The 27,819-nt window shown below is 34.2% G+C and overlaps 1 protein-coding gene and 1 long non-coding RNA gene across 6 annotated transcripts in view; both read left to right on the forward strand.

Annotated features, from left to right (window-relative positions):
* The window catches only part of LOC120769038, an 84,580-nt gene extending 68,870 nt beyond the window's left edge, over nt 1–15,710 (forward strand). For all 4 annotated transcript variants that reach the window (XR_005704816.1, XR_005704817.1, XR_005704819.1 and 1 more), the window contains exons 2-3: nt 2,504–2,581; nt 15,187–15,710. This is a non-coding gene — a long non-coding RNA (uncharacterized LOC120769038). The remainder of the gene's footprint in view (nt 1–2,503; nt 2,582–15,186) is intronic.
* Nucleotides 15,711–15,799: 89 nt separating this feature from the next.
* Nucleotides 15,800–27,089, forward strand: LOC120768433 (protein tyrosine phosphatase type IVA 1). 2 transcript variants are annotated; one of them, XM_040095115.1, is made up of 5 exons: nt 15,800–16,638; nt 17,648–17,814; nt 22,061–22,324; nt 22,637–22,768; nt 26,340–27,089. In XM_040095115.1, exons 1-5 carry the CDS (start codon nt 16,522–16,524, stop codon nt 26,449–26,451), a joined length of 792 nt encoding a protein of 263 aa, XP_039951049.1. In that variant the 5' UTR covers nt 15,800–16,521; the 3' UTR covers nt 26,452–27,089. The 2 variants fall into 2 exon arrangements, with proteins under 2 accessions (XP_039951049.1, XP_039951050.1); XM_040095116.1 differs by lacking the exon at nt 22,061–22,324 and having other exon boundaries at nt 15,804–16,638.
* The last annotated feature ends 730 nt before the right edge of the window (nt 27,090–27,819 follow it).

Genomic DNA, 27,819 nt, shown 5'->3' on the forward strand with positions numbered 1-27,819 from the left:
ATAATATAGCTGCCCTACAAGCCGATCGTTCAAAATCAAGCCCTTGTATAGAAATTTTTTTTATTTAACAAGATATCGTCACGAAATTTTGCATAAATTATTATCCAAGATAATGCTATAATTTCCGAACATATTGTTCAGATCGGACCATTATAGCATACAGCTGTCATACAAACTGGACGCTGGTAATAAGCTGCTTTTATGGAAATCTTTTTCATTTGACAAGATATCATCACGAAATTCGGTAGGGATTATTTTCTAAGAGAACGTCATAATATGCGAGCATATTATTTTGATCGGATCACTATAGCATATAGCTGTCGTACAAACTGGCCGGTCGAAATCAAGCAGTTTAATGGGATTTTTTTTTATTTGACATGATATCTTCAAAAAATTTGGCATGGGTTGTTATCCAAGGCAACCGTGCAAACTCCACAGAAATTGTTCAGATCGGATCACTATAGCATATAGCTGCCATACAAACTGGCTAAATAAAACTGTTGTAATAAAGCTTTTACATTTGTGAAAACCTTTAAAGAGTATTATAGCTCCTGTGCAACCGAAGTTAACGTTTTCTCTTGTTTATATGCTATTTAATGGCAAAAAACACTAAACCAGCAATATCTATTAATAATTGAAAAATACAAATGATATAAAACTGTTACTCATACACACCGCACTCCTACGATTTAATGTGTGAGTTATAAAAGAAGAAACAGTAAATATTTTTTATGCTAAAAAAATGTAATGCAATGATTTCAATGCGATTAATTACTACAGCTTTACTTACAGTTAATTAATAAATTAAATGTGAAATATGATTAGTTAGTTGAAAAAATAAATGTGTTACGTATACGCGCTGTAGATCAACAAAAGTAGAAGTTGAAAGGAAAATCTTTGACAATAATTTTTTTTTTGTGAGTTTCTTTAATAAAAATGGTAGCAAAAGTAGAAATTATACAGAACAAATTAGTTCATTCATACAAATTTTTTTCATGTTTTTAAACAAACCAAATCGGAACAAAATTTCGTAGATTTGCGATTTAAGAAATATTTGCAATAATGCCAACATTTTCTGTTGGTAATAGTTTCCACTGTTGGAACAATTCAAATCACGTGCAGAAAATGAGTGGAAAAGTCATGTGCCCCCACTTTCTGGACTAAAGTGATCTACTGTACTCATCGATAAACAAATTACAACCAATCACTGTATTTATTGAATACAAAGCTACATTTATATAGATATCTATATGTAACCTATAACCGCGTAAGCGGTGTCTATGGCAATAAAGAAGAGGAATACATGTATGTAAAATTAAATATTTCCTCATAATCCAGCTCTGTCTCAGCTATGACAATGTTTAACCCGCATACCACTTAATACAATTAAATGCCACAAAGCTATCTCACAGTAATTCATGCCACACAATACAATTACCTATTGTAGTACCGTAACCGACATAGAGGTATTTGCGTTTGATATTAAAGGCGGCTTATCTCCTCTACAATTAGATAAGAATGGTCTAATGAAAATTGTATTAAACTGTGTTCATTATTCCAAACGCCATTTCATCATGATGCAGTCGCATTAAATCTAAGTTCAGATGTTAGCTTCGATTTGAATTTCATACTATAAATTAGCGGTCAGCCTTTATGTCAGCTAAATAGAAGTTTTTTTAATTATATTTTTTTTTTATTATTATAAAAAAATGTTAGAAATCGTGTATGATTTTTTGGTAGCTTTAAATTTCTGTAATACTCAATATAAGTATTATATAACCTGTCTTCGAATCTGTTCACTTGTCTGCACTATTGTAAAAAAATATATATGATATCCACCAATTGCACGTTCGATCCGTCCCACTCCATGTCTTGGAAAGACATGTAGTTATTGTAAAATTTTTTATGAAGATTGATCGATTCTACTCAAATAATTTGCAATCGAACTGAGCAGTGGAATTGTTTACGAAATAACTAAGTTGAAATATTTTCTAGACTCATTGAAATACAAGTATACTTGTATGTAGATCTGTAAAATTTCATTAACAGACGCCGACTGACAGGAATTTAGAATTTGCTATATTATCTATAATTAAGCTATTAAAAACACAATTACTTCATAGCCTAATGCTGTTCTAAAACTAAATTGTAGAAATCTACATTTTTTTAAATTATTTTAATTTATTTTTTTTTTGATATTTTTTAATTTTTATTTATTTTTTTATTTATTTTGTTTTTTTTTTTTTTTTAAGTCAACTTCATTTTACCTCTCTTTAATTGCTGCACCATTAACCCAATTTCGTGCTGCTGCCAAATTCTACCTTTCACACTTGTCGTTCTCTACATATTTACATAGTCACATTGCTCCTCTTATCTGTGAGTTCCATATCAAAGACCATCTAGCATTTAAGTAGGACTTTAAATTTTATTTGCCTTTGTCCAATAATTTTGTATGTACTTTGTTATCTAATAATTGATTTTTTTTTTCTTTTTTCCATTGCAGCTGGTTAGACCTGTTCCTACATCTATGGAGTTTCATCTAGACAGTGCAGAATACTGCCAAGCACAGCACAAATAAAAAGTAAGAACACAATATGCTAAAACAAATATGAAATATTTATTGAGAAACTTAACGAATTTTTTAATGGAAATTGTGTTATTGGAGGCCTCAAGTTTAATAAGAAAAAAGCAGTAGGCAAAATAAAAAAAAAAAATTTTTTGGTAGCCTTTAGATGACACTATTGAAATAATTTTATAACAGGTTGCATTATCAAATCAGAAAGTGGTTATCCTAATACACTCAAACACTCTTTTCAGTTTCTAAGACAGACAAAAGCGAATATATGTAGTTGTGACTGTCGCTTCGTATTTGGCGAAGAGTCAATCACAATCATACTAGTCCCATTCTAGTCGCTTTATCAAGGTAAAAATCCATCAATTTTTTACCTGCAAATCCGGTCATTTACCACAAATTGTTTCCCGTAGACGCCTTAAAACGGCCAAGTAGTATACCCTATTGACAATTTGTCACTGTAGACTAAATTTATGTTCAACCAAAGCATGGCACCACTTTATTTTTGACCCACTTTGACGTGGTTTTTACTGTTTTAGCTGATTTTTGAAGCGCTATTCGCTAGGTTTTTGGAGAGTAATAATCATTATCCTGCCTTTGATGAATGTACGATCCTCTGATGCATTGTCAAGCGTCTCCTTTGCTATTTTTACTCGACGTCATTTTCAAAATATACTGGTCTGCTGGTACGAATCTTGCACTAGCACTCTTTATACCCGAAACACTAACCAAAATGTGTTCAGTCGATCTGATCTGATACCAACAATGATTGCAAGCACTATTTCGTTAACTTTTTCGATGTTATCGTCGTTAACAGCGGTAGATGGACGACACGCTTCAAGTAAAGTTCAAGTGTGTGACCGCGATAAAGTAAAGTCCATAACATTTCTGATCTCACTGGAGACAAAGAATTTGAAGCAAAGTCGTTTTCCATAGTTACAAATCACCAGAAAACGTAAAATTGCTAAACTCACACTAATTAAAATATGGAAATTTAACTTCACACGAACATAAAAAGGGTACAATCTTTCTTGTAACAAAAATAAAAAGTTTATTAATATGGTGTACACAAACCCAATGTAAATTTGTCAAACCGATTCATATTTGATTAGATAATATATTAGAAGGTTTATCTTTAACTACACGTTCGCCATTGAAAAAATCTTTTAGCAGTAGAGCAACCTTTGAAGAAATAAAATTTTTGAGGACGTAAAGTCCGAAGTCGCAATGACGAAAATGTCCAACTTTCGCTAGACTAAGGATCTCGCTTGCCATACTTTTTACGAACCCGGCAAATTTCCTGGAATAGATACAAACCAGCTCAAGAAATTTGTGGCAGTTTCTAAGCATTTTGTCGATATACGACGGTCTTTTTGATTCATAACTAAGAGAAGCTCTGGTCATCATAAAGTACAAGCGTCTATAGACTATTCGTGACCCCACGAATGATCAGCTTATTTACCTAACCTAACTTACAATGTTACTTAACTGATCGAGACTTCAACTACCTCCAGTCATTAGGATTATACGTCAAATCACTGCGTTATTCCAAAGTTCATTCATAACCAAGAACCTCGAACAGTTTCTACTAGTTAGTTTAAATACTCCACTTTTTCCTTTTATAATAGAACTCTGCTTAATTTTTTCTCAGAAAGTTTAGATAGATTAAAAAATATGGAAATATATATTACTCTGTTCAATCCGAATAGATATGAGAAATTAAACTATAGAAAGACCATGAGAAGTCTTATCTGATATCTATATTTAAAACACTAATTTCTTCAAAGTACTTTATGCCCACATATATGTATTTGTATAAATTAATTTATTTATTCTGGTAGCTGGCAAGTTACTATCAGATATGTCTATTTAAATTAAGCATTTAATTTAACAAAAACAATGTGCTAGCAACAAATCACTACTAAATAAGCATATGTAGTTGTATTTAATTCGGTGAAAGTTTTTCACAGCAGCTAAGCAGTCAACTGGGCGGAACAAATTAAAATATTTAAATGCAAATATTTTACACAAAGTAACAATTTAATGCAAATGCAAATTGAACTACGAGGATGGTTGGATAAAACTGTAGTTATTTCTCACATTATATAAAACTCTCAGTGCAATAGGCTTCTAAACACTACGTTACCTCAGTCATGCAAATGGTATTTGGAAGTTAATCAGCAGAAAATATACAATAAGAAATTGCGTGGTGAATTTATAAAAATTATACTAGCTATATTTTCTATAGTACAAACAGAGTAACATCTGATCGAATTTGACCCGGACTAGTCCATTGAAACTGTACGTGAAAACCAAATCAATTAACTTTTTTCTTCTTTTATGTTCGTGTGAAGTTTAAACTCCATATTGTCAGTCCGGTTCAAATTTGATCATGGTATATCTACAAATTTTTGGCAATATTTTATATTTACGGATTTAACTTTTTTCTGTTCACGTGAGATTATAATTCCATTTTGGCAGTCCGGTTCAAATTTGATCATGCTATATTTACACATTTTTGGCAATATTTTGTAATAATTAGTTTTACGGATCTATCGTTTTTCGTTTCACTTGAAGTTTGAATTCCATATTGGGAGTCCGGTTCAAATTTGATCATGCTATATTCACACATTTTTGGCAATATTCTTATATGTTTTTATATATATTTTATAGTAATTTGTTCCACGGATTGCTCTAAATATGTATTGCAGATTGCTTAGATTTCCCAAGACGCCGAGCTTTATTCAAAACAGTAATTGTGTCTTATTGAGAAATCATAGCTTATTTTTCCGTCTGTTCAAGAATATTCTTCAGATTTCGTATAAAGCTGTTATCATACCTTGAACACGATATATTAAGTTTGCTAAGATGTTTGTAGCACCTAGAAGTAAACATCAGAGACTATAAAGTATATACAATATATAAACTACCAGCATGATGAGCTAAGTCGATTTAGCCATGAAGAGATAATGTGTGTTAAAATAAGTACTGATCTTCGCTATTACAAAACAGGAACTCAAATTTTAAGAATTGGTCTTAGTCTCTGTAGAACAAATTCCGTTGTTATTGGAATCGCCTAAACTAAACCGTCTTATATCGAAACAAAAAATTTTTATATTATATTCTATGACCTATGTATTTTGGGTTAAAGTATTAAAAATGGGATATAAAAATATATATTTCTACTGAGTACCACGAGGTATATAAATAGAAAATGATCACAAACGTTTTTTCAAAGAAACCACATCGTGAGTCAAACCTCATTTCGGCGAAATTAAAAATTTGTTTCACAAATCACTGAATTCAGAAGACGTCCTCTTACTATACTTTTAGTACACGCTTACATCAGAGTATTATCAGTCATCTAAAGACGTTTGAGTAAAAGATTTGGCAACAATTTGGCAGTTGTCTGCCATAAGATATTTCTGCTCGAAATTAAATAAAAATATAATGCAAATAGAATATAAATAGCATTATTAATTGCTTTTCAAAATCATTACAGCCGTCTTTCGATATTTCGGCTTCCATTCTAAACTGCTGCACAAAAGATTTTAAAATCTATACCCATATTTCTAAATTTCTGTATATTTCCTTATTTTTGTAAATTTCTTAAATTTAAAAATTATCGCTTTAATCTGCATTTCACTTAATTGCTTTTACTAAATATACTCTAAGCTGCTTTCATTATAGCTATATTTGTATGTAAGCGTGCATTTGTTTAATAGATTTAGCTCGTGTTCGCCATTTACATAATTTAGTCGCTCATATTTGGTGACGAAAGGTCAGCGAATGTCAACTCATGCCAATAATTTCCATTTAAATAATTTTCTTATATTTATTTTATCTTTTCTTTTGCATGAGAACCTAATTTTTCGTTCTATTCTGGTGCCCTTTTTGTTGTCTGCTTTATCTAATAGATATCTTTGGTATATATTATACTTTTTTTTCTTATTTTTTTGGTTGGCAAATTGTCAATTAATTGAATATTTACAATTTATTGTCATCAAAGAAAATAGTTGGTATATAAACCCACTAATGAAATCGACTGTTTTGGTGATGATAACAGATAACTACTTTTTGATACAGTACTGGTTTCGGTATATACAACGTCACTTTCCACATTCAAAACTCCAATTACAACTCACTCAATTTATTGTTAATAGAAACTTCAACTCGTTTTTGAATTGGTTTCGTTTACCAGGAGGTATAACATTCAGATACCACTTCCTTAATAGAAACTGATTGCCTTTTATTATTGTAAAAGAACTAATCGGAAGCGGGGGAGACTCTCACCAAGAGTTGTGCTCTGTCTTTACGAGATCTTAGTTAAGCCAATACTGAATATGGTGTATTTGTCTTATGGCGTTCGGTAAACTCACACTTGCTAACCGGCTAGCAGGTGTTCAATAAGCGGCTCTCATTGGTTTCAGTGATACGCCACTTACAACATCATTCCACATATAGCACCCTTGGGCATAGTTGCGCGCTAAGTTTGCTATCAGACTCCGGGAAGCCGTACATATTAAGGAAGTCAGAGAGTGACATTCCGAAATCTTTACTCACTTTGTAACACTGATAACTTGGATCACTGCTTCGCGGTATTCGTTCTGCGCATATACCTACGAATGATATGTTGGTTGAGCGGAGTCGCTGGAGAACGAACGCAGTGCGCTTTTTTAAAGGATGGATCAACGTATAAGAGAATAGTTGGAAGCGGAGCCTTCTGTCGGAAGCTCTCAAACAACTTTTGTTTCATACTACCAGACCGTTTATGACTCTTTGAAACAGTAATGACTTAAGGGGAAAGTTGGAGGCGGAGTCTTCTGTCGGGAGCTCTCAATCAACTTTTTTTTTCGTACTGCTAGACCACTGATGAGTCTTTCAAACAGAAGTGATAGCCATTAAGGTAGCAGCAGATTTTATTTTTACAAAATACGGTTTTTTTGAGGGAGATATGCCATTCTGATAGCAGAGCTACTACATATACAGAACTTAAGCTCATTAACAGTGAGCTCAAAACTAGTCAAGAAGTGTATGACAACATTTGCTCTAGCATCAGGTTACTTCCATTTTAAAATCGTCTGGGTGATTCACTGTCTTTATATACTGGGCCGCTGGATCCGTGGGCCTCGCGCGAACTCGGTATGCGTGGAGAGAATGGCACATAAAATGTTGATAGAACTACTAGCTCTTTGCAAGATTCACATAGCCGCGGTTATAGATGTCCTAACTGGACACTGTCCCTTTGACACTCACACGGTGAACTTAAAGCTTTTGAAGTACGCAACTTGTCAAAATAGCAAAAGGGAAATGAGATAGAAACATTTATACGCTTTTTTCTCCACTATCCAGCTTTCGCCAGACTAAGGATGAAGCAACTCGGTTGCCACAGTTCATTTTAGCCAGCTCAATAAATTTGTAGATGGTTCTACGAGCGTTGTAGATACGTGACGGTTCTTTCAACACATACCAAGGTGTTTAGAACTCTTTTTAATCCATACCAAGGAGCTCTGGACATCACAAAGCAAAGGTGTCTCTAATCATCCAAGTGGGATCTTTCGTCGTCTAACAAAAAAGCCAGCCTATATACCTAACTCACCCAAAATTTTGATTTTTTTTGGCTTTCCAAAATTCGATTGTTGATCAGATCCAAAAACTATTAAATCTCTGTTCGGAGAAGTTTATATTTTTAACTTGTCATCAGCCTTTTGAATATCAAGTCTGAGTTGGTTATTTTCTAGTGTGCACAACTACCCTGTTCATATGACCAATCATGGCGAAATGGTCTGACTTTTTTATGTGATAATATTACACTAGTTCGAAAGTATTTATAAACTATATTATATGTAACTAGTTGTAGATTTAAGACTCTCACTTTTCGACTACAAGGATTTAAATAAAAATGCTGCCAAAAACGTCGATTGACTAGCAGCCAGCGGCAGATCATCACATCAATTGGCGTCGATTGTTTAGCGTCTGATTGCAGTCCTCAATCAAGCAAACAGATGGTGGTAGACACTATTCTATCTAAATACGTCGGTAATGGCGAATGGCGCGTCTACAGCTCGAGCTGACTTGAGTTGGCTTTCGACAGCAGCTGTTAGTCACGCGCTCGTAAAAACGCACACATACATGTACAAACAATAAACCTTTTTGTTTTTATTATTTTCAAGCACTAAAGAGCGCAATTGAGCATAAAAAAGGCAAAATTGGTAATAATTTTGCCACGTTTTCCGTTTTTTCTGTTTTATTTAAATTTTTTTTATTTCTATGAATTTATTTTAATTATGTACTATCTTTTTTGTTTCTTTTTTTTTTTCTGGGCAAAAATTTTATTGCTAAAATCAATTAATATCAATTTCTTTCGCAAACGGTCAATTTTCGCCTACTTTTTCCTCTAATTAAGTTCATTAGGCGCCAAGCGATGGCGGCGTGACGCGCTTATTATTGGAGGGTTGTTGCTCACTTCTGCTGACGTACATAGTTTGCGCGAAAAAAGCAGAAATTATTTACTGTTAGAAATTGATTTTGAATTAATCATCAAATTTAATAGCCTTGGTGTTAATATTTAATACACAAATTGGCAATAAATTTCAATTGTTGGGCAATTGCTGTCGACGCGTCGCTTTTCTTTAATTGACGGCAACTTTGCTTAAACCTTTTAGTAATCCCAGAAGCCGATAAAGCAATAATGTTGGACATTTCGGTTCAGCTTTAGAGATCTTCTTCAAGCTTCTTCACACTCTTAGTAACCAAAAGTATCACGAAAAAGCAGTACGTTAATAAGATTTCTATTCCCTTCATATTGTTTGAAACATTTTTATACAATTTTTTTAAGGGGGTATTCTGGTCTAGAAGCATGAATTTCAGGTAATTTTTAAAGTGTCGTAAAAAAAAGCAATTAATATTTTTACTATCCTTTTTTTATTAGTTATTTGTTAATTTTAGAAGAGTACAGAAAACTAAAAAAGTAAAAAAATTTCAAAAATTGTGAGCTGACGAAGTGGGTGGGGGGTCTCTAAAAATTTCCACGTGACCATACCTCTGATTTCAACCTCCTCCTAGTTATCTGAAACCAAAAAAAAATATTATTAATCCAGAATATTGTCTGACTATTTCGAATTTTTTAAAAATAATAAAAATAAAAATTTGGGGATGGGGCTAGTTCCAACCATAGACAAGCCTATAAAGAAGACTCTATAAAAATGTCAAGTAAATCGGTTCAGTAGAACCTGAGAAATCGTAGGTATCGTTCCGAAAAAGTCAGTTTTGAGAAAAACGTGTTTAAAGTTTAGGAGACAATTCTAGTGAACACGAACGCCACGTCACAAAATCGGCTGTATCTTCTAAAATAAGTCGAATTTTGAAAAATCCTTTCAAGGTCATATTTTTGGAAGTCTAAACTTTCAAGATATGCAAAAAAAAATCGATTTTTTTCAAAATCCTATACAAGAATACCCCCTTGAGTATATAATTTAATATCATACCACTTCGTTTTTTCCTATACATTGGAAGCAAAAGATCTGTAAGAAAACGTAATTTCTTCCTTTCTTCTCACAAATTTCAAAAGTACTGAGGTAGCGGCGCTCATCAGCCTGTGTGCTGCACTAAGGTCCACGCCAACCATGGCACTTAATGCTTTTCTGCAGATAATACCCAAACCCTGTCGATTATTTACCTGCCGCTGTGAGGAAGTTGTGGGTAGGTAGAAGTTGTTGGAAGAAAGAAGACTGAGTGCTACTTTACGGATGGGTGAAGGACTGCGGGAAGGCTGCTAGAAGGGTGTCTTTTCGGAAACTCTATCAACTTCAGCTTCATGCTACTGTTTATTACATTACAAAGTATCACATTTTTCCAAAAAAGTCGGTGGACTTTATGTTCGTGAAAGTATCTATTTTTGATGATATAAAACATCGATTACACAGTATAAAACTTTTCCGAAAACGTTATGCGCCATTAAAATAGCAGAAATAACGAGATTATGAAAGAGATATAATGTTTCTCAGGAACCCTACTTACAAACTTAGAATGAAAATAGTATTTCGATTTTGGAAACTAACTTCGAACAACCGTGATATTTTTTTTTTTTTTTTTGTGCTTAAGACTTAATCTCTCGAAGAAAAATTAGTCTAATGCCCAAAAAAATCGTTTTTCCTTATAGTGTTATTACTAAAATAGAAAGCAATAACTACATTTTTTGATACGAGTTTGCTTGTTATTGCCACAATTAAAATTTATAACTTAGATTACTTAATTTAATTCTAAAAATTACAACCACTCTACCAACAGGTGTGGACTAAATTTGTATGTACATATGTACATATAGAATAAAAATTATGTTATTTTATGCGAGTACTAAGCGCTAAGTATCTATATTTGTGATAAACACCATCAAATGCGCATTGGAAGAACTCAAAAAACATTTTCTGTTTAAAAATAAATGCAAAGAAACACTAAGTGAAAGCCAAGAAAAGAACAGTAAGACATTTCGAGACAAATTTCATGCTAAAAAGGTATGCTTAAGCACAAATAAGCCAACATTAAATGAACATAAATATACAGACTATTTAAAGATATATACTAAAGTATCTAGTACATAATGTATTGTGTGGGTTGTGCCGCCAAAAGACAAATTGGGCAGAAAACAAAGGCAACCAAGCGAACAAAAGCAAACTGTGGAACATGCCTTCAGACAAGAGTGACAAAATTAACTTTGACATCTGCAACGGTTTAAGTGCATTTATATTATATATTGTTTAATGCTTGCTCTTACCTAACATACTATATATACCCATATATATAGTACGTGTATATAGTATATAGACATAAATGTGCATAAATTTCGCTTTGCTTGCCAAAACAATTATTTTGAAATAATCACAAAGGCGTGAATTGTAGCGAGCAGCAGTAAGATGCGGTATATGCATACATACATACATACATACATATACATAAAAACAACTATATATATTATGTATAGCAATATATTATTTTATGCCTGTCGATTTTCATAATTCATAATTTTCACATTTCGCCATAAATAATATATATTTTCCCGCAGCGCCTCCGCGTGCTATATTTATTTTGCACTATTTAAGCTCCTAATTTATTTACACCAAAAACTATAATCACCCTACATTCATTAAATAATATTGTGTAACGCACAGCCGTGACGTTTGTTTTATTTTATTTTCAACCGCATAACCGCGTCTTTTGTTGTTTTTGCCCAAAAATATTGAAATGATTCTATAGCTTTACACACGAGCTACCACAGCCTTTAGTATATTTTTGATGAATATCGTATTTAAATGGCACGGAAATTCTTACTCGTGTGCGCCTCAAAAGGGCGGCAATAGCAATTGACATGTGGCCATAAAACTGCACTTTATTATTTTCTATTTGGCGCCGTAATGTGCTCTTAGCAGTTCTGTGGTTGATTTTCTATTAGATGTGACAGTTTTATACAAAAATTAGATGAAAATTACAAAAAAAACTTAATTTCAGATTTCCTTCTTTAATTAGTTTTATTAAATCCTATTCGGTTTCCGCGACATAATAATACCTTCCACTCGCATCTATCGCACATTAAGTTTCGTCACTGCTTCTCTTCTACATGGTTACTTCAGCGGAGACATTGTTTACCACAAGGAGTTTTACCATGGCCTTGAGACGGTCAAAAAACGAATCGCAAGCTGCCCGAATGTCACTTGCCGATATTTTGGCCCACTCACGGACAATGGCTTTCTTCAGCATCTCGAGACCGGTGTACTTTTCACTTCGGACCTTCGGAGAGAATAAAGCATTGGATTCACATCGAGTGAATTCGAGAGCCACTGTGTGATCGTAATGAATTTCCGAACGTTATTTTTCAGCCATTCTTGGTTCACTCGCGCTTTGTGAGACGGTGCTGAGCCTTGTTGAAACATCCATGGTTTGCGACCGAAATGTTTGTTTGCCCACGGCTTCAAAGCAGCTTCCAGAACACTTCCCGATAATATGTCGCAGAACACTTTCCCGATAATATGTCGTATTTACTTTGACACCAAGCTCGATGAAAACAATTGGACCCCATCTGCGGTGACAGCGGCCCAAACCATTATTTGTGGCGGATGCTGCCTCCTGGTGTCCAACCGATGACTTAGATTCTCGTATGAACGGTCGGTCAAGTAAACCCTATCGTTTTGAGAGTTTACGAATTGCTCAATTAGAAAAATTTTTTCGTCAGAAAACACAATGTTCGGAATTTGATCGCTTTCGGTCAAGCGAAGCAACTGCTTCACTCTCTCAAGTCTTACTTGTTGCTGCTTCGGTGAGAGATCATGGGCCTTTTGGAACTTGTAAGGCTTGTCCTTGAGCTCATGTTTCAATATACGTCGGATACTGCGGTCGGATATTTTCAGTTTATTTGCCATTTGATTGGCACTTCGTCGTGGATTTCGCTCAAGTCGCTTCTACACTTTCCGAACCATCTCACGTGACGTTGCAGTCTTTTGATGACCACCTCTATGGCGTTTTGCGATGCTACCAGTATGACGATAAACAAAAACTTTATTCACATTACGCTGTTTGAGCTCACGAATAATTGCTGGCTCTACTTTTCCAGCTAAATATAAAGCAATCACATTATTACGTTTGAGTTCCATGGCTGATCACACTTTTAGCAAAACGCTTTTGAACACTTGTTAACAATAACTGTCATTCAGCAAATTTATAAACAGCTGATTCCAGAGCGGCAGCTGCGCGAACGGTCTGAAGTTGGTACACTTCGAGTGCCGGACCCTCTATATAATAGACGTTTCCAACAAATAAAGTATAAACAATCTTGCGAAGAAGTGGTACCGCGTGAGCGACTTGAAGGCTGTCAGTATTATCTGTCGAAGATGTTTCCATAGCCTATTGCACTATTATCTTTCACTTGATCTGCGGCTGGAGCATAGATTTTACACTGCCGAAATTCGAATTCCCTAATCCTTGGATGTTAATAACACATTCATTGAATTTGGTCCAAGCGCTTTCAAAAATAAAATATACATAAGTTCCAACTCAGTTTCTAAAAAATCTTGTATTGGACGCTTAGCTGCTATTCCAAAAATAATCATCCACTTTCAAGACTTTAAAAATATCGAGTATATAAGAAGTAGTTAAGTTCTACTTTAACGCTGCCAGCATTGTTTTCCAATTCTTGAAACATTTCTTTCCAAAGAGTTTTTACTCTCAATGTTCGATTTGACACACATTTTCTAATTTCACGAAACCTTTGGTCGGGGTTTTTTCGAAACTACTAAAATTGATCAAAACATTGAATTTTTTCTTTCCTAAATATCCATCTATTAGTACCGATGGATGCTGAAGGCTCAGAAATACAACATAGCAGAGCGCTTCATATGGAAAATAAACCGAAAGTAGCTTAATACAATCGCCCTTGAATTATTGGCAAATTTTCTAACAGAAAATACTTTAATATTTTGACGCAGTCAACTGTTGGTTGCAATGCAGCAAGGTGTCAGAGGCTGTGTTAAGGGGGGAGCCTGCTTTAGAAGCTTCAAAAATCGATTTTTTTTGTTTTTGCTTAAATCTCTTTAAAAATAATCTAAGAATATGTCCCTAAAGTTATAGATGGGAACTCGAAATATTTTCGAAGCTAGAAGGGAAATAGTGACCGAACGTCTAGCAGATATATTAGCGCTGCCCGCCGTTCAACAAATGCACATGCGAGATGCATCGGGCAATTGCTTCCCAAAGGCAAAATATCAAAGATTTCGTATCCAAAAAATTTGTGAACAATGTTTAAATATATAACTATAAACCCTAGAAATTTCGCTTTAATCAATTATTTCTTTCCCTCCCAAAAAAATCCTCAAAAAAAAATTTAGCAGCTGATGATGGTGGGGGCTCTCAAACATTGGCGCGTAGGTATAATTACCTACGATTTCAAAGTTAGCAATTTGAAACCAAAGAAAAAAACATAACAATTACTAAGCTAGAATAATATCGCATTGTCTGGTTCCACGGAAAAGTTGGATAAATAATTTGTCTCGAAACGGTGACTGTCTGAAAAAAAAAAATAATTTTTGTTTCCCTTTTTGTTTGACTGTTTCGAATTAAAAAAAAAGTAAACATTTTAATTTGGGAATATAGAAATATGGATATTATTCTTCATAGTTAAACTTTGAAAACAAAAGATCTAAATTTTTTATTTTTTTTTAATCTTAGACCTGACTAACCCCTTAACTTGAACTTTAAATTTTTTAAGATAAAAACTAGATTAATTTTTGATTTCAGTTAGGGGTTATATCCACTTGCAAATTTCAAAAAAAAAAAAAAAATCGAATCGAAATAGCTTATATAGTACATCTGAGCACATTCTCCGAAAATTTGTAGTTGTTCCGACAAATAGTTCGGTAGATATCAGAGTATTTGCAACAATTTCTGTTTTAACTGAGTGTAATCGGTTTCCAAAAGTTTACACTATCAAAACACTGTTTCCAGAACCAGTAAAAAATGTTCTTCGAAACGGCTCAACCAATAAACTTCTGAACCTAAATCAGTAATCTTAAATATGAATTTTTAAAACATATACTAAACAAAATCTTTATAATTTCTTTTCTTTCCAGGGAAAAGAGTTTGCAAAACAGCGAAAGAAACGTAAAAAGGACGAGAGTTGGAACTTGTTGGAAGCGCGTCCAGTTGGGAGACAGTTAGACAGGAGATAGCAGTGATAGCGCGCGGTACGAGAAAGCAAGCGAGATTTAGCGTAGAAACAATTTTCGAATTTTCTTTAAAACAACAAACTAATTGGATTTTCAAACAAGTGTTTACTGAGGCAGTAAGAAAGAGAGAAAGCTACTACAAAAAGCGCGCATATCAGAAGAATTGGTATATACAATTTCGGTTTTAGCTAAAACAAACAAACAAAACAAGCAAAAGAAAGCAAAAAGCAACGAAAAGAGCAGATTAATTGACAGAATTATCGCGAAATTAAATTGTATAATTTAAGAGTAATTGTTGTACAATTAAAGAGTAATTGCTATACAATTGAAGAGTAATTAAACTACAACTACTAAAAAGTCAACAGGGATTTCGTAACGGCTGAAAATCAGGCAGGTTTTGTGCAAACAAACAACAACAAAAAAGCAAGCAAAAGCTGCAAAGAAAAACTATTTTTGAAAAACTTTTTTCTAATTACTTTTTTGTGATAATTTTTAAGCTAAAAATATATAAATACCAACAACAACTCTTGAACTCCCAAAAACAAAAACAAAGAACCTACTAAAATATTGTACTTAATTTTAAATTTTTGCGCTAATTACAAAACAATTTCCGTATAAAAGCTTCAATTTGCACATTAAATACTTAAATTATATTTATACAAAATATTTACAAAAACAAAAAACAACAAAATTAATTAGCATAAACTGCTGCAAGTGTTATTTATACACACAACTTCCGATTTATTGAAAGCAAACAAGAAGAAAGCAAAGCAAAAACAAGAAAAGAGAATTAAATAAAATTTGCAGTCCAGTTTTGTGACAGAGGTTTTCATTATATATACTGACTTTGGAGCGATCACTGTCAAATTTGTAACAAAAACAGTCGACTCGCAGCTGCCAAAGCGTAAAATTTTACAAAACAGCAGAACCACAGAACCTAACCTACAAAGTCAAGTAAAAAAAAAAACACATAGACAAAAACAACAAAACACCTCAGCGCTTGAAAGCAAAAGACAGCCGCAGAGCATAAATAGTAAAAGTGTGGAGCGTGAGCGCTAAAACAACAACGTACTTCTACAACAAAAAATATTATCTTTAATACCAAAAAAAAAAATAAAAAGGAGAAGAACACAAAACTCTCAACTGTCCTGTCTACAAGTACACAACTATACAAGCCTATTGTATATTGCATACGAACGCATAAATAAATTTTGTTATTTGTGTTAAAGTTGTAAATTAATGAGCAACATGCGTCAAAAGGATTTGCGCCCAGCACCAGCTCTTATCGAGTTTAAGGGCATGAAGTTCCTAATCACCGATCGGCCATCAGATGTCACCATCCATCATTATATAACGGTTAGTACACATTGTTACTTTGATTTTTTATATACATACTTATATCTGGGGACTTTATAAAATTTATATGTATGCATATGATCAGCGTGAGTCGATTTAGCCATGTCCTTCTGTATATATGTACGTGAAATAGTCTCTCATCTTTTGAGATATTGATCTGAAATTTCGCACACAACCTCTACTCCCCAAGAAATTACTCATTTGTCGGAATCGCCGATATCGGTGCACTATAGCATATAGCTGTCATACAAACTGATCGCTCAAAATCCAGTCCTTCTATGGAAAACTTTTTTATTTTACGGGATATACTCACGAAATTTGGCATGCATAATTAACACAATGGTGAAGTCTCACAAGAAATTTTTGAGATCGAAACACTATAACATATTGCTGTCATATAAACTGATCGCTCAAGATACAGTCCTTGCATGGTAAACTTTTTTGTTTGATGAGATATCTTCCCGAAATTTGGCATGTATTCTTGTTTAAGGCAAGGGTGCAATCTCCCGAAGAATTCTTTAGATCGGTTTACTATAGCATATAGCTGTCATGCAAACCGGTCTATCAAAATCAAGTCCTTGTTTGGGAAAACTTTTTTATTTTATGAGATATCCTCACGAAATTTAGCATAAGACAAAGTCCAAGACAAAGGTACAATCCCCTAAAAAAAATTTTAAGATCGAAACACTATAACATATAGCTGCCATGTAAACTGATCGACCAGTCCTTGTATGGCAAACTTTTTTATTTGATGAGATATTCTCACGAATCTTGGAATGCATTATTGTCCAAGGCAATGCTACACTCTATGAAGAAATTTTCGAGATCGAATCACTATATGCTATAGCTGTCATACAAACTCACCAATTCAAATCAAGTTCTTGTGTGAAAACTTTAAACTGTGAATGGATTCCAGCTTCGGTGCAACCGTAGTTCACATATTTTCTTGTTGTTTTTATTTATTATTTCCAGTAATTAACTTTCCTTTTCTCTCTTCCCACTTCTGCAGGAGCTCAAGAAGAACAACGTGAGCACTGTGGTGCGCGTCTGCGAGCCCAGCTATAATACGGACGAGCTCGAAGCTCAGGGCATTACAGTTAAGGATTTAGCATTCGAAGATGGCACTTTTCCGCCACCACAAGTTGTTGATGAATGGTTCGAGATTTTGAAGCAAAAGTGAGTTGTAATGCATTTATTTCCCCATTCGTTTTCCACTTTCTTTTTTTACTGTTTTATTCAACTAATTATGTTTTTGTTGTTCTGTTGTCTCGTTTTGCTTGCCTGCAAGTGGTTAATAATAATCATCATTGTGTGATATTGGCTTTGTGCGTCGCAAATCATTTGCACCAAAACGCAAATTCACCTCGCATATTCATCATTAGCGGTAATTTGAGTAACGGGCATGTGTCGTCGTGTGCCATTTGTTGGATTTGTTGAAAATTCACTTATGTCGAAAATACCAAAATTTATGTTTAGTTTGTCGAAAATATAGGATATTTTCGAAATAATTAGGTTTCAATGGCATTGCAATGTCATTGCTGTGCATATTGACGAGAGTTACCATATGATGAATGTTTTTTTTTTTATTTTTTTTGGCGTGAAATATTAGTGTTTTGCGCATTTATTGACACTCAGTTGACAAGTCATGTGAATTTTGGCGTATTGCAGAGATATTGTTTTGTCATTATTCGTAAAAAAACATCCGAAAGATATATTTTGGACATGAATAAACAAGCGTGCGCGTTCCAGTTACGTATATCTGCTTGTTAATAGAATTTAAACTCCTACTTCATGGTAGTAATCATTGTACTAAATTGAAAATTACTGGTAATCATTTCGAAGGTAATTTTATAGGGCCGCTCCCTTAGAAACCATCTTTCTTTTCTGCAAAATATTGGGACCAGTCGATTTTCTCAAGCTTCTGTTGCGACGAATTTTTCACCAGAAAAATTATTCGACTTTGGCGACAAACAAATAGTAATCACTTGGTGCCAAGGTCAAACTAAAGTGTAGATGCATTAAATCATCCAGACCTAGTTCCTGATGCTACTGACTTTTTGCTGCTGAAACGTAATTCCTGTACAATTGGCTTTAGCTGCCCACTTCTGAGCGATTGCTTCCAACAGACGGAGCAATTGTTGACAGTACAGGACCGAAATAAACGTTTAGCCGTAGGGGAGCAGCTGATAGTAAATGATGCCGGCTCAGCGCACTTAGACCACGATCCTTTTCATCAACAGTGCACATCTGATTCAAAATGGATCGATGTTGTTGTTATTTTTTAGTCTCAAGTAGATATCTTTAGCATCTTAGGGTTGAGCCTTATTAGACTTCATGTTAAGCCTTGAGTCTAAAAGGATAAATTCAACTATACGCCTGCTATTGGAGTTAATTTGATCACTTGATCATCTTCCATAGGAAAGGAGGTGTTTAAGGCGTAATTTGTAGTTTCGAGAATGATGTACATACATATACTGCATTTTTACGCGTATGATCTTTGCTGTTCCGAAAGATTGCTGAGGATCCATTTACATTCGATTTTCTTGGGTATAAAATATTACCCCTTGTCCGCAATATCTTATAAGGTTCTATAAATCTTATTTTGAATCTCTGTCTGAGACTTTTTTCGTTTTTTATCGAACACATTTGTGTACATATATCCACATAATATTCAAAATTGTTCTAAATGACTCTTGGTCCACAACACTTGGCTTGTATTAGCCTTCATAGTAACACTTAGCAGGTCAATTGAAAAACCCCGGGCTCTATTGTAAAACAATTTTTTTTATCAAAATTCGTTTTAACATACTTAGTTCCTGATTATAGCGACCCTTCAATTTCATGATACGGTTTTTATAGTACGATTTGTACTTTGCTTAAAAAATGGCCTCAATTTCGGCGATCACCTCTTCATTCGATGAAAATTTCTTCCCAGCAAGCATTCTTTTGAAATCTGAGAACAGGAAATAGTCGCTATTGGCCAGATCTGGAGAATACTGTGAATGCGGATGAGAGGTTAGATATGTAGATAGATAGAGAGAAAATTAAAGATTTGCACTGCGACCTATGTTCTATTGTGCCCTCTCCAATTTCACATATTGTCACAAAGGTACAGCATTCTGAATAATTCCAGGAGGGCTTGAGCCTGCTTCTACAAATTGCTGGGCACTCTAGAATAATTTGTTCTAGAGTTTCCTTTCCATGTCACCAAACCGACAGTTCGTGCAAAAGACTATGCCCATGTTGGACAAGTGCTTCCTGAGCCTGCAGTAGAGCACGACATGAAGGCAAAATTATCTTCCCAAAAGCAGCTTGACTTGGCGCATTCCTGCTGCCAGTTGCCAGTGCCGTTCTCTCCTCTCTCTCTCCTCCATGGAGAGCAACTCCTTTATTCTGTGGTATCCCACCGGTTCGCTACCTGTTTGATGACTAGATGCAGCGGTGTGAGCTCCAGCATGACTTCAAGTGCTGCGGTGGGGCAATGTTTGGATATTAGGTCTAACTAAAAATAATCCATGTGTCATGACAAAGACTTTTCAATTGACCTGTTATATATTTTTTAGAGCTTCTTGAATTTTTATAATAAAAAATAAATAAAATAGTTAGTAAGGTCTACTTTAAAGATTGGTACAACAAAATCTATTGTAAAGATCAATTGACCTGTTATGCTAAATAATCTGTAAAAAGACTTGACGTTCACGCGTCACGATATTGTCAGGGTATAATAAAAAACTCACTTTGCTCGCAACACATTATCACTATATTCCATAACATATACTAAAACAGCAAAAGCATGCATGTTATTATTAAATATAAAAAATAATAAGCAGATTTTTTTTCCGCAAAGGCAAAATTATATAACAGCATGTTGCCCAGCAATGTTTTAATTACTAAATGCTTTCGACAAAATGCTTCAATTAATACAACTCGCTTAAAAAAAAATTGTTTTAATAAAAATTTGTGTTTTTTGTCATAAAAAATATTAGTAATAATATTGAACAGGTTTTGTGTATAAAAACATAAATAAGTATAAATAAAACAAATAATATTTAAATATTTAAAAAATATATATTTTTAATAAATTTTGAAAAATATATTTATAGTACTAGTGAAAAATATATAAATAGTACATACCTATATAAAACTAATAAAAAATATATATTTTTCAAATATTTAAGTTTTTAATATATGTATTTTGAAAAATACTTATATTAAACAATAATAATAAAAATATTTCTATAGTAAAGCCTGAAATTAATTTTTCATGCTAAGCAAAATTATTTCATGCCACTATTTTTTAAACTCAAGCGCAGCTTAGTTTATTTGCAATTTTCAAAAATCACTAAATGAAATTGCTGTCTTTATAACTAACAAATATATGTACATAGGGTGTCCATTATTTCCCCAAGTTGATTGTTATTCTGCAAAACGCCACCTGAACTGTCAGTTTTTGCGCTAAAAGTGAGAAACCATCCAACAAAGCTGTTTTTTTTTTTCAATTTAAACAATATTTTTACCCATGTATCTAAATACACAACATGGTATTTTTGGGCATTTTGCTTTAAGCAAGTGAATTCCGAGGTTTGAAAATGTTATATTCTAATACAAAATTGTCCTTTCTACAAAAAAGGTTTTAATAATTTTTTCCCAAAAATTGCTCCTTTAAAAGTTATATGCAGTTAAAGTTAAGCCTTATAAATTATATGTTGCTCATACGACATGGTGCATCATACGAATGCACTATATTTGATATTGATTTAAGTGCGTTTAACTTTTGAAGGAGTGGTTTTATGCGAAAAATTATTAAAATCTTTTTTGTAGAGCGAACAATTTTGTACCAAAATTTCACTTATTCAAGGTCGTAGATTAACATTTGTAATGCAAAATATTAAAATTAAGCTCCCATAATATATGTATATGCCTGAGAAAAAAATACAATACAGGTACACTTTAAATTGCAAATACAAAGGTTTTTTACATTGGTTGCATGTTTTTAGTGCAAAAACTGAAATTTTGTTTTGTATTTGCAAACAAAAATCAAGTTGAAAAATAACGACTACCCAAATGATACCTAATACCCAAAAGTATATACCTAAAACCAATAACTATACCATTTACTAATAGACACAATCTGTTGTGCTGAACCCAACTTAACACAGTTGTGTAGACTAATTCTCTAACAGACGCTCAGTTCTTGCCACTTTGTTGATACTGGTTCTTCTTCTTCTTTTTCTCTTGTTTCTTATATTAAAAACAAAACAAAACAAAACAAAAAACCTAAACAAACTATGCATGGACGTTAAATTGCAAATTATTTCATAAAAAAAAAAAAAAAAAAAAATAACTGCAACACATCTGCTAAAAAACAACAACAACAATAACAAACAACAACCACATCACGCTCCACGGGGTCGGTTCTTAGATTTAGCAATAACAACACCGTAACTCACGCCTCAAGTACGCCTTCGACGCATAGAAGCGCATCGGTTTCATTTTACAAAAACAAAAGGTTTTCACTTAAGCATAAACATAGAAATGATTATGAGAATTTAGATAACTGTAGTGCTAGTATGAACAACAATAGCAACAATGGTAATGGTAGTGATAACGACATGACAGCCGATACAAATGCCAATGCCAATAATGATGAATGCGATCATAATGATCATGAAAATGCCACTTGTAGGTAAGGTGCCGTTACATTTCTAACACACACATACACATACATACATAAATGACAAGAACAAAATGCACTCATTTTGGTACAAAAAAAAACAATTAGTTCAAAATTAGTAGGCGTTCGCGGCGCTAAGCTTGCGCACTAAGCAAAACAGTTGCAGCACAATTGAGTTTTGACTTCTTGAAAATTGTTCCATTAAAATGTTAAAAAAAAAAATTATTATAAATATTTTGTTTTGAAGTTTAACGTTTTCTACACTCTTGCTCTCTCTTCATTAATAATAACTATTTTAATTGAACTCACCACACTCGCTTGTAGGTATCAACAAAATCCGGAAGCTTGCGTTGCTGTACATTGTGTTGCCGGTTTGGGACGTGCACCGGTTTTGGTCGCATTGGCGCTGATTGAATTGGGACTCAAATATGAGGCAGCTGTAGAGATGATAAGAGAGTAAGTAGACATTGATGTAATACCTATACAATTATGACATAGAAAAAAAAATTTAACCAAAATATGAGGTTATAGTCTATTAGATATATCTCACACAAAATACAAGGTGCGTTCCAAAGTAAACAGGACTTAAAAAAAACAGAACAAATGGTTTTTTCAGCAAAATCAATTAATTTTATTCAAAATAGTCTCCTTCTGCTTCAATACAGCTTTTCGCAAGGTCCAAAAGCATGTCGAACGAGTGTTTTAGTTCGTTGGCCCGTATGACCGCCAGTATGCCGGCGCAAGCCTTCCGAATGGCCTCAACGTTTCCATGACGCTTTCTTTTTATGAGCAAATACATTTTTTCGAAAAGGCAGAAATCGCACGGTGCCATATCATGTGAATACGGGGAATGGTTAATGGTCAGAATGTGATTTTTGGTTAAAGAATCGTTGGATTCTGAGCAATTTTTGGTCGTTAGTCAATTTGTGCGGAACAAACCGTGCACACACCTTTCGTAAGCCCAAATATTCGGTCAAAATGCGATAAATCGACGTTTTGGAGACATTCACTTCCATTTCCATGAATTTCAATGATAATTTCGGCAGATTTTTGATAAATTCCAGAACAGTTTCGATGGAATTTCCGGTGAAAACGGATTTTGATTTGCCCACATGTTGATCGTCATTTATGTCCTCACGACCACTTTGAAAACGTTGAAACCACTCGTGCACTCTGCTACGAGATCGGCAATCATCGACATAAACTTGTTTCGTCAATTGAAACGTTTCGGTAAAAGTTTTAAAACAAAATTTAATGTTGGCTCTTTGTTCGAAGCTTATTTTCGCACCGATAACACAAAACTTACTGACACTTAGAACGCAATAACTTCACTTCCAATCGATGAAATGTTATGAAATCATGGACAATCTATAAAAATAGCAGATTCTAACGCACCAGTCGACATAAAGACGGCGTCACCAGGGAGCGCTAGATTCAAAAAGTCCTGTTTACTTTGGAACGCACCTTGTATAAGTATATTTAATTCATACAAAAAATATGATTAGAATGTCCAGCAGATACTTATGGTTGCTAAGCGTTATCCAAAAAAGTAAAAGAAACCAAAAGTATGTATCTAGGATAGATTTAAATGAAGTCTTACTAAACAAAATGCCAAAAGCTTCCACCAGAACAATATTTAGCCTCCTGTTTTCCTTTCCAGAAATTTGCTTATTAAGTTATTTAGAAAAAATTAATACTCAGCTCACCTTTTTTAGGTCAAAACCAAGCCAGACTGCATAAAATAAGTTAGGTTATGTTGGTTGCTGGCTGCCTACGATGCCATACCTAGATGTACTGGTCTTTTTGTAATGCCAGACGCAGATTCAGTTTAATGCGAGCTGAAGTTTTCTTTTTTCGTCGGTTATCTAATCCCCGTTAGGACCGTAAGGTTCAGATAAGTTGTCCAACGGTGACCCAGGAAACGTGCTGTTTCGACGGGATCGGACCCTAGGGAGAGAGGTGTCAGATGTATTGTATAGGGTTAACAGGGCATGCAAAGAGATGGTTAGTGTTATGCGGGGACGCTATAATCGTGTAATTATCAGCGTACGAGGTGATGGAAATTCTCTCTAGTGGTTTAAGGAGTTTCAAGATGTAGAAGTCAAACAGCAGCGGTTTTTGCCTCGAAACAGTACGGATGATTGTCGACCGCTCAGGTAGCGTAGATTGTTCGATGTCCTCAAGTAGCGCTGTGTGATTGACTGTGTCTGTGGCTTTCGATAAGTCCAACGCTACGAGGATCGTACTCTCGCAGGATGGTTTTTGGTTGAGCCCATGAACTGCCTGGACGTTTATGACGCTAAGTGCTTTTGTAATTATTCCTCTTGCTCTGCTTCTTACAGCTTTGCCAATGCGCAAGGGACCATAAATCTTCCCCAGAACCCTTCTCTCGAAAACTCATAACGCCCACTAATCAGATGTTTTCATCGTCCATACCTCTTCACCATATAACAGGACGGGAATAATGAGGGGCTTACAGAGTTTGTTTTTTGTTCATCAAAAGAGGACTTTACTTCTCAATTGCCTACTCAGTCCGAAGTAGCACCTGTTGATAAAAGTTATTCCGCGTTGAATTTCGAGGCTGAGGTTGTTGTTGGTTGGTCCAAGATAGACGAAATCATCAACAACTTCGAGATTATGACTGTCAACAGTGAAGTCGAAGCCAATTCGCAATTGCGACGATTGTTTGATGACAGGAGACATTGCGTCTTGTCCTCGTTTCCTACCAAACTGATTTGCTTCGTTTCCTCACCCAGTCTGGAGAAAGCAGATCTAACGCGCGGTTGTTGAGGCCAATGATTTTTTTATCATCGGCGTACGCCAGCAGCTGTACATTCTTATAGAAGATTGTAACTTATCTATTCAACTCTGCAGCTCGAAGTATTTTTTCCAGCAGCAGATTGAAGAAGTCGCATGATGAGTAACCGCCTTGTCTGAAACCTCGTTAGGTATCGAACGGCTCGGAGAAGTCCATCCGATCCTGATGGAGCTTTTGGTATCTCCAATGGTATTTAAGTGGCACATAGCATTCAGTGAAGGTACTAGCCATCGAAATCTTGGATCTCCTGCGAGTCATCCATACACCTTCGTTACTGACGTTAACATTGAAAATTTTAAAGAAATAGTGAGTGAAAATTTTCGTGCTGGCATTCGAGAAGTAGCAGATAACCTCCACAGCTCTATCTCATTCTAGAAATCGACTCAACACTTTTAGGTTATTGTTTTTGGTTAGAAGCGTGCCTTGCTAATCTCATACCAAAAGACCTAACTCTTTTGCAAAAACTACGACGAGTAGAGTCGCAAAAAGGATGCATTACAGCATAGCTGACGACTGTACATCCATCAAATGCATCATTACTAGAAATGAGACGTAGTTTTATCATGATCTCAAAGCAAAAAACTACGTCAAAGAAGGCCAAAAATCAACGTAATGTTCATTACCGTGGTGTGGTTCATCATGAATTCGCGGTCACTAAGATCAATAAGGAACACTATTAGACTATTTTGCGGAGTTTACGTGCAGCGTGGCGGTAAACGAGTGGCTTTGTGGGCAGAAAATTCATGAATTTTTCCCTACAATCATAACCCTGTATGTTGTGACTGGCAAATATGGAAATTTGGATGGGTTGGCTGGCATGCTTGAATTGGCTCAAAAAGCGATTTTTTTGAAGGTCTTCGACTTGTATTAAAAAATTAAAATTTTTTTTTAACTTCGGGTCCGGGTCAATTTTGATCAGATATCTCTCTACTCATTTTACTACACATTTATTGTTTTGTAGTTGTTGCAATAGAATTCTGCAGGTCAGACAGTCCTTGACCGGAAAAAAAATCCGCGTCCGTACCGGTTACGCAGACCTGACTGTCGTGGGAACGGACACACATTTATAATTTTTATAACTTCACAATATGGAGTAATGAAAACTAAGTCATTTATGCGTAGGTTCACCTAACTAGTTATCAGCATATCTAATTATTCTAACTATTTTTAATATTCAAATAAAAATTCAATTTTTTTTTCTACTTCCAGTAAACGACGAGGCGCCATCAATGCCAAACAATTGTCATTCTTGGAACGGTATAAGCCCAAGGCAAGGCTAAAGCACAAAAATGGCCACAAGAATTCATGTTGCGTGCAATAGATTTTCCAAAACCATATAAATTCCCACCAGATGAAAAGTGTTCATTTTTAAAGAAGAAAAACAAAAACAAAACATAAAACAAACAGAAGTTTAAAAAGAAAACCAATAAATGTGAAATATGCTACATTAATTAAAGCAGCAAGCAGCAGCAGCAGTAGCAACCACAACAACAATAGTAACAACGCAATACAACTACAACAACAACAAAACAGCAATAAATAATGAGAAAATGCCAGCAAGTGCATGAACACTGAAAGGCAAACGCGGTGAGCGCAACAACAACAACAACAGCAACAATAACAACGAGGCAAACAACAAGCAGTGCATTGGAACACACTCGTCAGCTTTTACAGGCAGCGCAAACACAATCAATCAATTAGACACAAATATAAATATGTGAAACTGACAGCAGACCATTAAACACCAGCAAACAACAGCAACAGCAACAACAACAAAAAACACCAACAACGTTCGGTCGCCGCTTCTAAACTTTCTACTGACACTAGCAACTGTAAAATATGTAAACCTGCCGCTTGGCGCTTTTCTCTACTTTCTCACAACATTTACGGCGCGTGGCAGCGTGTGTGGCGCTTTCTATATGTGTGCGCGTTAGCATATTCTTTATTGTACTTCCAAAAAACAAAAACACACACGTACACCGCGTCACTTGCGGCCACGCGCATGTAAACTACAACAACAACAACAATAGCAATAGCAACTCAACACTTGAACTCTGACAATGAACGCCAACACTTTTTTGACTTTAAAGTTCACTTTTTATTTGATGATGATTATATTATATAATGATGTTCTAACAAGTATGAAGCAGAAAGATATTTGAATTTTATTTTTGTTTTTTTTTTGTATTAAAGTTAAGGCATATAAAAGTAAAGTTTAAAAAAATATAAATTAAAAAAATATTAAAATTAAAAAAAAGTTGAAAAATGAAAAATGTTTTTTGTAAGTGCAACCAACAACAACACAGAGCTAGTAAACTGAGAATGTAAAGACGCAAAACGAAAACAATTTAATTATTAGTTTTAATGTTAAATAAAGCAGAAGAAGAAGCAGCAGCAGCAAAAAGTAAATAATATTTATATACTTACTAACAAAATACAATGCGTAGTTTTGTTTTTGTTTTCGTTTCCTACGTTTTTTTTTATTTTTTTTTTAATTTTTTTTCGTTTTTGCTTAAATTAATATTCTTTACAAAACTTTCATTTTTTTTTTGTTTTCGTATTCAATTAGTGTGTACGTACTCATGTATTTGTACTTATATAAAACAATTGTAAGCATTATGCATATGTGCAACAATAAAAAATACAAACAAAACACATTATAATAATATTACTAAATAAAATTAAAACA

The sequence above is a fragment of the Bactrocera tryoni genome, chromosome 2, assembly GCF_016617805.1.
Source record: "Bactrocera tryoni isolate S06 chromosome 2, CSIRO_BtryS06_freeze2, whole genome shotgun sequence".
Classification (NCBI taxonomy): Eukaryota; Metazoa; Arthropoda; class Insecta; order Diptera; family Tephritidae; genus Bactrocera; species Bactrocera tryoni.